Raw genomic sequence first — 14103 nt, 5'->3', positions numbered from 1 at the left:
ACCGCGCACACCCTGTCAGGCCGGCAGGTATGCACATAAAGCTAACCTTTCCAAGAGGCATTCCTTGTAGGCCGGACGCGAAAAACTGTATCCAGAAAATGTATTCATATCATACAGGCCACTCTATAGCCTTTTCAAAATATGGAAACTGCCCTCGTAAAAATTATTTATCCTATCTGAATTGTAAATCAATAACCTGTCTCACAATTTCAGAGAGGCTGCGCCCATGCAATACATGGCACCTGCTATTCTATGGTGAACATAATGAATGCAAATATATGAAACTCACCTAATATAATCCAGATAGACCCAGAGATCAGAACGAAGGCAAGCATTCCTTTCTCATTGAGTCTGCTGTCGCAGCACACAGCCCGGCGCAAGAGCCTACAACTGCAGCATCGACTGCAGTACTACCCGGCAATCTGGGAGATTATGAGAACCAACGAGTAATACTAGGCTACTGCGAGACAGTCAATACAGCTTGCAACGTCCAACCGGTTACAGTCAGTAGGCTATTTGCCTTGGAGAGCAGAAATAAGTATAGCTGCACACGAGAAGATAAGAAAAATGCCTCCTCAAATATGAACGAATACAATTCCTCCTGGACTTTATATTTGATTTAACCTCTAGGTAGTCTATAGGCTGCCCTTCGTAACGGCCTACCCACTGACATGAAAGGGTTTAGCCTGCGTCAGAGGGGAGATGCGCGAGTAGCAAGGTTATGCAGAGATAATTGTAGGGGTGACGTGCACTATAGCGGTAGGCTGTTATAGCGGCTCTATATATTTTCTTTCTTTCTTATTCACTACACGAATACATTAAATATTACCAACATGCACGACAGCATAGGTGCTGTGTATAAATGCATTAACAGACCAAATTGATGTTTGATTTTTGTACATGATGAGGCTATTAGATTTAGATCATGTTCACGATGATGTCTGATAATAGTTCTGTGTCGTCTCTGTCCTGTAATAGCTGTAGCCTACATATCGGCATTTTATTATCGGGAGGTATATCACCTGGGCTACAGTAGGCTATGCAAGTTATAGCGGATTCTAGAGTTGGGTTTACCAGGTACATTTCAGTAAATTTGCTTGGGGAATATGTTTGGGTCCTGCTAATTCACAATTCCCCAAGAGTGAGATGGGTTGGAGATACACTTGTCACGTGACATGACACTACCCCTGAATTAACATCACCTTGAAAATTCACCCTACACAGCAAGGGGAGAGCCCATCCCTTCTGCTGCTGCTGCTGTAACCTCATCCATAGGCTATTGCCACAGCCATGGCCTAAGCGACATAGGCGGTCGGCTTGGGCCCCTAACTCAGTCGGGTCTCAACTTAATGTTCTACTGAATAGTAGAATACACAAGGTGCAATTTATATATTTGTTTGTGCATCAGCAGTTTTCCTCTTGCTATGTCAGTCAAACTGCATTTTTTTCTCTCTGCCCCATGGCAAAATGAGAGTCATGGCATGAAATGAGTTATACAATTTGAACATTTTCTCTCTGACCCATGGCAAAATGTGTAGAATTGCAGATAACTTGCTTTAAAATGGCAACATTTAGTCTACGCCCCAAGGCAACATGTGTAGAATTTACAGGAAATTAACACATATTTTTTTTCACTCCGCCATCAAGACGGGGGCCACTAAAATGTTTTGCACGCAAGGTGGGGGGGGCCGCAACAAAATCTTGTTTAGGGCCACCAAAAGGCTAAAACCGGCCCTCCGCATGGGCATATGAACCTGGGATATCTGCCATTCAAATCTTTCTTTAGTGGGAGTGACCATATAATTCTATAAGAGTGACCTACTGAGTCAAGTATTCGTCATCATTTAATTTAAGCGAATCACACAACTGTAAGGCGTGGCTCTGTTCTTGTTGTGTGCTAGGGCGTTCACGTGCTAGTCGGAACTAAGTAACTCCTACATTTCCGACCTGCTAACTGGTTGAACGTAGCAAGTCTAAAATTTCAGAGTTTCCTAGTTTCGACTTGCACATGAACGCGTCATTAGTGCATGGAGGAGGGTTAGGGGGAAGAGCTTGTGGGAGATGATTGTTTGGCAGATTAAGTCGATTAAACCAATGCCGCACCTGGAGTTTCTCCCGGCTCTCTGCTAACGAAAGCCAAATTGGACGCGTTGGTCTGACACTCTTCGTGCATTTGGACTGAAGTGTCTGGGAATGAGATTACAGCTGCTGCAACGTCAAATGTGTGTGACCATTTGATAGGACCGCACACAGAGATACATTTCTACTTCTTGGCTTGTCATACATAGACTATATCACACCATACATTTTAAGGCACTGTAGCCTCTTTTATAGAACTGGTTCATTTCGACACCATTTTGAGTAGGCCTAGCCTACACTTGCTCTAGGGATGTAATTATTGTTTGGATAACCTTATATACTATTATGTATTGATGTATTTAAAAATAATAATTCTATATATTTTTTCACTCTTTATGTGATGCACAATGCAGAGAATGCTGGAAGAATAATTATCATTTAATTACCATAGGGAATTATTGTAATGTTTGTTTATGTGTCAATTCATCCCATAAGGGATGGGTTGCCAATTGGCGATTTGACACGAAAATAAAATGTCATTCATTCATTGTACCCATTGTATGTTTTGAGAGGACACATTTTGAGCAACCTAAGAAACTTGTTGGAGGAAGTCTCCTGAGGGAGCCGGGGAGGGAGCCGGGGAGGGAGCCATGGAAGGGAGGCGTAATTGCCCTATTGTGGTATCAAGTGGGTCATGGTCAGGACCACCCATCTGTCATGTTCTGTCGTGCCACCAGCCACACACTTCTTCTCCTCCCGCCGCAGAAAATACAAACATGGCCACTTTAAACATGCTAAACAAAGGCAGGCAACCAGATCACACTGGTGAATGGATACTGATTGCATCTCAAATGGTACCCGATTTCCTTTATAGTGCACTACTTTTGATCAAATGTCTATAGGGCTCTGGTAGAAAGTAGTGCACTACTTTTGATCAAATGTTCATAGGGCTCTGGTAGAAAGTAGTGCATTATATAAGGAATTTGGGATGCACACACTACATGAAGGGGGAATCAATGAAGGCCATGCAAGAGTTGCTTACAGAGCAGTTACCTGACAGACAAGAGGGATTTCATTGCATGATTGCAATGTCCCTAGATGCAGAAAGGGAAGTTTGAGGACACAACACACACGTATGGAGATACGTGTTAACAGAGTGAAACTTGTACTGCACAGGAACAACATGCCTCTTTTCCCCCAGCTGCTTGTTCTGTTCATGGGATTTTCAAAGTTCCACATATAAACATCCCCCCACACACTAACCCCTCCTCCTCCCCCATCTTCCATGCCATAAAGAATGTCAAGTTATCTATATCATCTTGAGGCCCTCTTATCTCACTGATCACTGGGGGGTGGGGGGTGGCCATGGTGGAGGGGTAGACAGAAACAGAGGTGGAGAACTGTTGCAGAGAAGCTGTTAAAAGCTACCAGCTCTCACAGTCTCACGTCAGAATAAGACATTAATCCATGTTTCTCAGACTTCAAATTTCGAGGTTGTTCCAAACATCAAATTTCAAAGTGTTTAACGTTAAGATTTTCTATGTTGTCATGTTCTTGTTTCTGTATTTCTATGTTTTTTTGGGGGGGGATGATCTCCAATTAGAGGCAGCTGGTCATCGTTATCTCTAATTGGAGATCATACTTAAGTAGTTGTTTTTCCCACCTGGGTTTATGGGAGATTGTAGTTTAAGTAAGTGTATGTTGAAAAAAATATGAAATTCCCTTATGTTGATGACTATTTGCAAATCCAATTGGGTTGAAATGACGTGAAAACAAAGTTGATTCAACGAGTTCAGACGTGCATTTGTGTGACTTTCTCTTAGTAAACAGACTACTTCTTACAAGTAAATGTATTATTCTCAGATCCTTCATCTCTAAGGCATGGCATGAAGGCTACCTTTTCCTCAGCAGTTTAACATTCAGATAATTATATATATATATACACAGTACCAGTACAAAGTTTGGACACACCTACTCACTCAAGGGTTTTTCTTTATATTTACTATTTTCTGCATTTTAAAATAATAGTGAAGACATCAAAACTATTAAATATCACATATGGAATCATGTAGTAACCCAGAAAATATATTTTGTATTTGAGATTCTTCATTGATGACAGCATTGCACACTCTTGGCATTCTCTCAACCAGCTTCATGAGGTAGTCACCTGGAATGCATTTCAATTAACAGGTGTGCCTTGTTAAAAGTTAATTTGTGGAATTTCTTTCCTTCTTAATGCGTTTGACCGAATCAGTTGTGTTGTGACAAGGTGTTGTGACGAGCCAATCAGTTGTGTTGTGACAATGTCAGAAATTGTGAAAAACTGTGTTTAAATGTATTTAAACTTCTGACTTCAACTGTATTTAATTATTATTTAACCTTTCTTTAACTAGGCAAGCCAGTTAAGAACAAATTCTTATTTACAATGAAGTCTACCAAAAGGCAAAAGGCCTCCTGCGAGGACGGGGGCTGTGATTAAAAATATAGGTCAAAACACAAATCACGACAAGAGAGACCTAATACAACATAGCATGGCAGCAGCACAAAACATGGTACAAACATTAATTGGCACAGACAACAGCACAAAGGCAAGAGACAACAATATATTACGTGAAAGCCTAGGAGTTAACTGCCTTGTTCAGAACGACAGATTTGTCCCTTGTCAGCTCAGGGATTTCAACTCGCAACCTTTCGGTTAGTAGTCCAACGCTCTAACCACTTGGCTACGCTGCCACCCCATGATTAAGTCTTTGAATGAAGAGATGGAGATAAAACTGTCCAGTTTGATAGTTTTTTGCAACTTGTTCCAGTTGCTAGCTGCAGCAAACTGAAAAGAGGAGCGACCCAGGGATGTGTGTGCCTTTAACAGAATGGGACCCAGGGGACCTTTAACAGAATGGGACTGGCAGATTGGGTGTTGTATGTGGAGGATGAGGCCTGCAGCAGGTATCTCAGATAGGGGTGAGTGAGGACTAGGAGGGTTTTATAAATAGCGTCAACCAGTGGGTCTTGCGGCGGGTATATAGAGATGACCAGTTTACAGAGGAGTATAGAGTGCAGTGATGTGTCCTATAAGGAGCATTGATGGCAAATCTGATGGCCAAATGGTAAAGAACATCTAGATGCTCGAGAGCACCCTTACCTGCTGATCTATAAATTGCGTCTCTGTAGTCTAGCATGGGTAGGATGGTCATCTGAATCAGGGTTAGTTTGGCAGCTGTGGTGAAAGAGGAGCGATTAAGATAGAGGAAACCAAGTCTAGATTTAACCGTAGCCTGCAGCTTTGATATGTGCTGAGAGAAGAACACTATACCGTCTAGCCATACTCCCAAGTACTTGTATGAGGTGACTACCTTAAGCTCTAAACCCTCAGAGGTAGTAATCACTCCTGTGGGGAGAGGGGCATTCTTCTTACCAAACCACATTACTTTTGTTTTGGAGGTGTTCAGAACAAGGTTAAGGGCAGAGAAAGCTTGTTGGAAGTTAAGAAATCTGTTGTAGTAGAGCATTTAACACATTGCTTAGAATCAAGGGCAATGGTGACATCACCTTTAAGGTTGCAGTGACAGACCCATAACCTGAGCGGAAACCAGATTTCATACCAGAGAGAATACTATAGACATCAACAAAGCCAGTCAGTTTTCCCAACACTTTTGATAAACAGGGCAAAATGCAAATTGGACTATAACTGTCTCAGATGTTTTTTAGGGGTCAAGTTTAGGTAGCTCCTTTAGCACCTCGACTCAGTGACTGCCTGCAGGGAGAAACTTTGTAGCGGGGCAGGGGAAAAATAGGGAGGAGCATCGGGGCTAGTCGCATTAGAAGGGTGGAAGATGAGGAAATGTTGGACAGGCAATGAGGCATGGCTGAGTCAAGTACAAATCCTGACTTAATGAAGTGATGATTAAAGAGCATATTCTCCAGGTCTTTAACCGTTTTCTAGAACTTCTTGGGTTTTGACCCACAGAGAGAGAACTGCTCCTTAAAGTAACTAACGTTGGCCTTCCGGATAGCCTGAGCGCACTTATTTCTCATTTGCCTGAACGAGAGCCAGTCTGCCTGAGTATGCGTGTGCCGAGCCTTTTGCCAAAGGCCGAATGGTAAAGAACATCTAACAAAAATAACTTCTTAGCAAAGAGCAAATTCTCAAACAAGAATTTTGCAAGGACTGTCTGGGAGTGGTCTAAGTGGTAAGGGGAAAACTGAAAAGGAGTTATTGGCAAAGGGGTTTGGAACTCTTTCTTATTTGTCTTTTAACTAATTTACTGCCTGATGATGTCACTAGGTAGGCCAAAACTCCATCCCACAAAACAGGCTGAAATGTCAGGCGGTCTTTTCAAACAGCTCTTACACTAAATGGGCATTATCATAATTTTCACAATTTCACAGTATCATTCCAACCTCATAGTGTGGAATATACACTGAACAAAAATATAAACACAATATGTAAAGAGTTGGTCCCATGTTTCATGAGCTGAAATAAAAGATCCCAGAAATGTTCCATACACACAAAAAGCTTATTTATTTCTCTCAAATGTTGTGTACAAATGTGTTTACATCCCTGTTGTAGCTATGGGACAAGACTGTAACTACCAATTGATATCACAAAATTGAGGAGAAAAACAGGTAAAAAGTAAAAAAAATATAAACAGCATGGTTATTACACAGGTGCACCTATGGTAGAGAAATTAACATTACATTCTCTGGCAACAGCTCTGGTGGACATCCCTACTGGGGACAATAAAAGGCCACTCTAAAATGGCCGTTTTATCACACAACGGCAAGTTTTGATGGAGTCTGCAATTGGCATGCTGACTGCAGGAATGTCCACCAGAGCTGTTCAAATCAAATTACTTTTATTGGTCACATACACATGTTTAGCAGATGTTATTGTGGGTGTAGCGAAATGCTTGTTAAGAAATAAAACCCCAAAAAACAAAATACTAGACAATTTGGCAGTATGTCGAACCAGCCTCACAACCGCAGACCACGTGTATGTTATCGGATATTTGTTTTGTCTAAGTTACACTAACTTAGAGTGGCATGGAAATCCGATGACATTGCTAAAGTAGGCAATCATTTGTCGGAAACATCTTTGCCATATTATGATGTAGCCAAATTGATGAGAGATGTAAATATTTCTGTTACTGTTATTAGCGAAGTTCATCAAAAATAGCTAGCAATGCTAATATTAGCTAGCTAAAATACTGTGGTCCCCTCAAAGAAGCTAACTTCCTGCAATTTTACACATTTTGACATGGGGCAGAGAAAAATATGCAGTTTTACAGCAAATCTCATGTTATTCTACACATTTTGCCATGAGGCTGAGAGAACATTTAGCATTTTAAAGCTAAATAAAGCTAAAATGTAGGTGTGTTGACTGTGAAAATGGCACTGGATTATGATACATCTTGTTTGCTAAATTAACAAATGAAACAGTCAGTGGCATATGCCTCACTGCAGTCATATTTGTGGCTTGTTGAGGTGGCTTTCAGTTAGTTACTTTTGTCAAAACCATCCTGTGATAGTGAATGTCATTCAAGGTAATCTGTTATATTTCATCAAATCTGACTAACCCAGTGCACTGCTTGCTATGAATTCTATCTGATGGTGTTTGCATGTTTAGGTAAAAAGACGAATACTATCCCGTTTGGAACACTGACAAGTAAAGAGCGTAATTTTTTTATTTGCAAATACATCTGAATTAATTTTTTCTAAATCTGATTGGGTGGGCCTTGCTAACGAGTGGCCAGTCCACCCCTGTTTGTTTATCTTACGTAAACAAGAAACGCACTGTCAGCAGTGATTTACATGAAGTCTGAACTGGAGTCTGTGACACAACTCTGTATCAACTGCAGAGTCAATACTGCCCCTGACGTTGATTTTAATAACTACACCATTTCCCGGAAAAGCGCGACTCGACTACAATTTATTCTGAAGGGTTTGCCTGGATTTTGTCTGTTTGATGCTTTGCGGGACATAATTGCAACAATAACTGAAAATGCATAGGCCACTCACCCTCTGCATTTGGTTTACTTATGCTATAAAATAGTGCAATCTTATTCTCTAATTATGTGTACTTATTTAGGATAATCGGCGGGAATACATGTGGAATGAGCCAAGATATTGTAAAATGATACATCATGATACTGCTACATGTAGGATCCTGCAGTATATTCGTTTATTGGCTATACTCAAGACTTCCTCGTCACACCTTATCTCTCACAACAGCATGATTTCTCGGAAATCATGTTGCCTGAAGTTTGAGCGCGCCTGTATGTGCAGTTCTGCCTCAGCGCAGATGCGGACTGCTGCCAAAACTGTCCCCGCCACCAATGAAGAGTGTGTATGATACTATATTGGGGAAAACCCACCCACTTTATATAAAAAACAGTTTCCTTCAGCAGATTGTCACACTGTAAATGAAGACCTGAGTGGATATTAACTATACAAGGAATCAGAGGAATAACTTCACACTCCATCCAATCAAAAGGAAATACCTGCTTTTAGGCTCAATTACAAATTACCGGGATTAAGCGACATCATATTGTAGCTGTAAGTGATTTTATTGTATTATTGCATGCACTGGGCTACGTGGAAACGTTGTGTTTGTGCTAGTGCTCTTTGTACATATTTATAGCAGATATACTTGTAATTTATAGTATATGCTATTTTCTATTCAATTGACTGGGATTTGTTTTTCCATGTGTGCAGTAGCGTGCGTTTTGTCATTGGGCACATATATCCCAAATATTGACAGATCTTATTTACCCTTGACACGAGGCTAGAAGCTAAGTGGTGTGCGCGGTGCGCTCATTTGTGAATTTAACGAGACATGGAACAATGCAGTTATAATTAATGCAGCTTTGCAGTAGTATATTTATGACATTTCAAGAGTTATAGTTAAAATGTAAAGTTGCAAGTTTTAGTGGGTCAAGGGTTGCAACATTGTAATTTAGAGGCACTGTAATGCATTGTTCAAAATATGCATGCGCTTGTTCAATGCACGATTAAAGTGTGCGTGGGTGAATACGTCTGTTCGTTCTTTTCAAGAGCTATTGAACCCCGCTCTCTTTAACCTCGAATGCAACATAAATAGCGATATAGCAGCAGTGGCGGAAAAAGTACCCAATTGTCATACTTGACTAAAAGTAAAGATACCTTAATAGAAAATGACCCAAGTAAAGAGTTACCCAATAAAATACTACTTGAGTAAAAGCCCAAAAGTATTTGGTTTTAAATATACTTAAGTATCAAAAGTACAAGTATAAATCATGTCATATTCCTTATATTAAGCAAACCAGATGGCACCATTAGATTGTTTTTTATTTATTTATGAATAGCCACTCCAACACTCATTCGCATCATTTACAAACGTGTTTAGTGAGTCTGCCAGATCAGAGACATTTTCCTGTGCTGCTAAGTGATCAAAATGTAAACAGAGAAAATGTATGGAGTAAAAAGTACATTATTTTCTATAGAGATGTAGTGAAGTAAAAATATATATATAAAAATAGTAAAGATACACCAAAATAACTACTTAAGTACTACTTTAAAGTATTTTTACTCAAGTACTTTACACCACTGTATAGTATAACCGTGCATCTGCTTGAATAAGATAATTAGAACACTTTAAAATAATTTCAGTGTAGTCCTAAAATGCACATGATAGACATACTAGTAGTACTGCTCTCTTTCACTGATTTGCACATATTTCCAGTAATTTGGCAGTTGTTGGCAATTGTCATAGTAGCTACATCACACTTCCTGGTCATGAACTTTACTATGTGCACTAAACATTTGCACTAACTGAGCAGGGTAGTGGGTGGGAGTGACATGCCTGTACATCTACCCCAAATGCCATGTGCCTAAAACTAAGTTTATCTCTTCTCCTTGATCTCCCAGGAACCATGCCTGTGTCTAGGATGAGAATGAGGCCTTGGCTGGAGGATAAGATTGAGTCCAACTCCATCAGTGGTTTGGTGTGGGTGGACAAAGTAAGACTTTCCTGCTCGTCAAACTCATCTAATGATTTTTTTTATCTACAAAGACACTGTCATTGTATGAAGAGAGCTCAGTCGAGGCATTGCCAACACAAAACATATTTAGTACTATTACCCATGAACAGGACTACTCGTCATTGGAAATAAGAATTTGTTCTTAACTGACTTGCCTAGTTAAATAAAGGTTAAAGAAAAAAAGAAATAACAACTAAGCATGTACAGGAGACGCTGGGGTGAGAGATAGGAGGCGCTAATTTGAAACCCATTTCTTTGTGGTTTTGTCCAGGACAAGAAGATATTCTCCATCCCATGGAAGCATGCTGCACGTCATGGATGGGACCTGAACAAGGATGCCTGTCTATTCAAGCAATGGGCCATGCACACAGGTGAGCAAATTACACATACCTAGACTACCTAGTGTGGAATAGCCCCTCTTATAATAATGGATTTTTGCTAGATGAACAATATGCACTTCAGCACCTTTTCAATCTACTTTCTGCATCGTAATAACAATGATATAACTTGTCTGTTGATGCAGGGAAATTCATACAAGGCGAGACTACACCAGACCCTAAGACATGGAAGGCTAATTTCCGCTGCGCAATGAACTCCCTTCCTGACATCAAGGAGGTGAAAGACAAAAGCATCAACAGAGGGTCTGGAGCGGTGCGCGTTTACAAAATGCTGAACGTCAGCACAAAGCCAAATAACAAGAGGTCAAAAGCAAAGGATGCAAAGAAAAATGACAAGGTTATATTACTTTTTAACTGCAACAAATCTTTAGAATCCCTTTATCATCACTTGTAGTACTGTTTTCCCTCTGCTGAATAAAGAGCGGTGCATGTATATTTAGCTGGCTGTATCCAGACCAGTGACAACAGAGATCAATATTTCAATCTTATTTAATGTTTTGCTGTTTTCTCCTCTAGGGGTTAAAGATCAAGACAGAGGAAATGGACTACAGCGCAACCCATTGCCTCGAGGATCGCAACACCAACACACACCTGCAGGAGGACAGAAAGATACAGGAGAACAAAGTCGACAGCTCAGACAACCTAGGTGAGACCATCACAGCAGCGTCATATCTTGACGGCTCTGTCAATGACCCTGATGTTCCAGACTTTATCACCTCTGTGGAAATAGGACCAGACAGCATCAACTACTACTCGTCTTTCCAAGTGTCACCGGATCACTCCACAGGTAAGATTAAGCTTGCTTGATGCTTGGGTTTGATTCAACTCTGTGTGTGAATGTGGGCTGCAAATGTAATTGAGGTTTGCGTAATGCTCATGTCAATTTTCCTTCAACTTTACAGACTATGAAGATTTGAACGAAGAAACACTTATTGAGGTAAGTTTGTCTCTTGTTCAGTGTGCTTTTTTCATTATCAGGAATACCCATGTTTACCAGATATTCTACATTGAAATCCAAAAATTCTAACACAGTTAAACCAAGCAAAAATTCGACCAGGCTCATCCCCTGTGTTTTGCTCTTTCAGATTGCACAGCATTGGGAGCAATTGGAGCTGCCAGGCAGTGTAAACAGCAAGGGGTTCCTGAGCAATGAAGAAGCTACAGTAGAGTCATACAACACTGCAGAGTCTAACCACAGTCCAGAGAGCCAATGGAGTGATAACTCAGGTAAATGATGCTAGAGGGAATCTGGCTTTTTGTTATACTGTAGTATTCAACGGCAGGGCTTCACCATGTCTGCATGTATTGTCTTTGTGAAACATTTGCTAGTGAAAATGAAAGACTACAACAGGAAAATAAAACTGATGGAATCCAAGGGCCTTTAGAAACATATGAGAAAAAAAGTATACGTGTCAGACGATTGAGGAACGCATTTCAGTCAATAGTATTTCCTTCTCATATGCATAAGGTGTGAAACATAATAATGCATGTAAGGTAAACAGATGGCAGAGATAAGAACTGAATGATTACACCGGAGCCTGAGTTTCTGTTTTCTTCTTCATTACATCAAAATTCTCTAACAAGGCTGCTCTCAACATTGCACAACATAGAGGAAATCTGCAACTTCATTCAGCTGTGTTTCTCTTGCATCACTGACCAGCTTTGTTTTGTTTGCCATATAGGGTCGGAAATACAGCTGCGGTTATACACAGAACTGAGCCCAGGACTACCAATGGCAGAAGATCTCGTCTCTTACACCGACCACTGGGCATTGAACAACACACTGAACAACAGCACGACCAGTTATCTTCAACAGATCTCTTGCCCACTTTGAGCCATGCCTGGATCTCCTGCCCACTCTAAGCCCTGCCTACTCTTTCTCAGACACTGTTCAGAAACAAAAGACTTCACTCTGACTCTCTAGTCTAAAATACTTTTTTATTTCGTGACCTCTGAACCTTAAGCTACACCATCTTTGCCATTTGACCTCTGATGTTCTGTGATAATTGGTGGATCTCTGAAGTGATATAGCATTTTTGACAGGAAGTAGACATTTTTTAACCAACTGTCATGCTCTCTACTGTGTTTCTAGTCTTTGTTACATCATTGTGCTCATAGCTGTATTGATAATTTACAAGATCCATAGTCGATATGAGGGTACCTATCCCATTGCCAGCACAACACAGAAACTCTCCAATTGAGTGGGCAATACGATATCAGTTTTTTCTGTTTTACTGTGAAAAGAAATTCCGTTATTTACACTTGTATATAGCTGTATATTCCTGAACAATAATCATTCATGACAAACTATTATGAAAAAAATGTCTGTTCATTTGGTGAAAAGTCTTAAAGATGTACTGTTTTGTGTATTGAATCTGTAAATACTGTATTTGTATTGAATATGTGTGTTGTGGTTTGTTTTATATAAAATAAATAAAATACCAACTTATTTTGTAGTGCATATAGTATGTATAGTATAATATACTTATTATCTAATACTTCTTATATCCACCATGACAAAGAGGACAGACTTTTAGATAAGTTTTGATGAGCCTGTATGACCTGATTAGTTAGTTAGCCGTCTAAGAGACATGGGGAGCTGCAGTACTGCAGTGACAACAGCCTGGCGCAAGGTTATAGTAACATTACAGTGTAATAATCGTAAAATCAATCCAATACTTATGAAATAATATTTTCTTGTAAACAGTTTTAAAGGGAGTCTCAGTGGAATTCATAAAAGTGACTGAGCATGAAAGTGTTTATTTTAATGGTGAAGGTTACTTAACACAGCATTGTGTGTAAATCACATGATTAATCCTAGCTGTTGTAAACTACTTCCATAAATACATTAGAGAGGAATTACATTCTCAGACTCAAGCCTATAAAACACTGTTGAATACTTTTGCACATTTTTCATGTCAAGTTTGTTACATTCCTTGGAAATGGGTCAAACTGCTTTGACAACTGCAATATAAAAAGTAATTGCCTAACTTATTAAAGAAATTGAGTAGTGTCTACTCAAACATCTCTAACGGTCAGTAGAACTCAAATCACAAAAGTGGTACTAACTCATACTGTATGTCAATAAGATTTCTTATCACTTAATGTTTGAGTACTGTTAACAAATATTAGGTTATTGAGTAACTATAACTATATTTTTGTTCTGCTAATCCAAAGTTATTTAATTTTTACAAGTTTATTTGATCAGTGTAATTGATCATGATGAACGCATATCAAAACCATCTGGCAAATTGATGTTCAACAATGAGACAAGTCATTCCCACCATCAACAAAGTTATAGGCACCACTCTTAATGACAGGGGTTAATGCAACATCCTGTAATGCTTACAGTTCTACCTCCAGTTACTGTTAGAGGAATGACCAACGTGCTCAACAATGCCTCCTAATGTGGGATAAAATGAGATATTGTCAAATACAATAAACAACGTTAAACACTAAGACATGACCACTGAAAATTACTAATCAAAACTACTTAAACTTGAAAAAATATATTAATGAAGGTTAATAATTGAAGTAGAAAGGACCTTGCATTTTTATGTTCAATACAAAAAATAATAATTCAAGTAACTTCAATCGTTATAGTTCAG

General features: G+C 39.6%; 2 protein-coding genes across 7 annotated transcripts in view; one reads left to right on the top strand and one right to left on the bottom strand.

Annotated features, from left to right (window-relative positions):
* The window catches only part of LOC115154012 (long-chain-fatty-acid--CoA ligase 6), a 106893-nt gene that overhangs the window by 45222 nt on the left and 47568 nt on the right, over positions 1-14103 (bottom strand). For 2 of the 6 annotated variants that reach the window (XM_029699771.1, XM_029699768.1), the window contains exon 1: positions 290-697. The exons of 2 other annotated variants lie outside the window; for them this stretch is intronic. Coding sequence is in view for 2 of the 4 variants with exons in the window: in XM_029699768.1 (XP_029555628.1) it covers positions 290-335 (46 nt within the window). In the remaining 2 variants the exon portion in view is untranslated. Of the gene's footprint in view, positions 1-289; positions 1316-5221; positions 5241-14103 lie in introns of those variants that run through there. 2 more of the 6 variants (XM_029699773.1, XM_029699775.1) reach the window with 2 other exon arrangements.
* irf1b (interferon regulatory factor 1b) lies at positions 8476-12944 on the top strand. Its single transcript, XM_029699776.1, has 8 exons — positions 8476-8634; positions 9985-10076; positions 10369-10468; positions 10621-10832; positions 11012-11282; positions 11398-11432; positions 11581-11722; positions 12178-12944. The coding sequence occupies exons 2-8, from the start codon at positions 9990-9992 to the stop codon at positions 12327-12329; spliced, it is 999 nt and encodes a 332-aa protein (XP_029555636.1). The 5' UTR covers positions 8476-8634; positions 9985-9989; the 3' UTR covers positions 12330-12944.

This window comes from Salmo trutta, chromosome 19, assembly GCF_901001165.1.
Source record: "Salmo trutta chromosome 19, fSalTru1.1, whole genome shotgun sequence".
Taxonomy (NCBI): Eukaryota; Metazoa; Chordata; class Actinopteri; order Salmoniformes; family Salmonidae; genus Salmo; species Salmo trutta.
This window is presented reverse-complemented; position numbering and strand designations above follow the sequence as displayed.

Coding starts and splice junctions, on each gene's coding strand:
- irf1b (XM_029699776.1), top strand. CDS start 9,990: ATGCCTGTGTCTAGGATGAGAATGAGGCCTTGGCTGGAGGATAAGATT. Junction 10,833..11,011: donor ATGCAAAGAAAAATGACAAG/GTTATATTACTT, acceptor TTTCTCCTCTAG/GGGTTAAAGATCAAGACAGA. Junction 11,433..11,580: donor ACGAAGAAACACTTATTGAG/GTAAGTTTGTCT, acceptor TTGCTCTTTCAG/ATTGCACAGCATTGGGAGCA.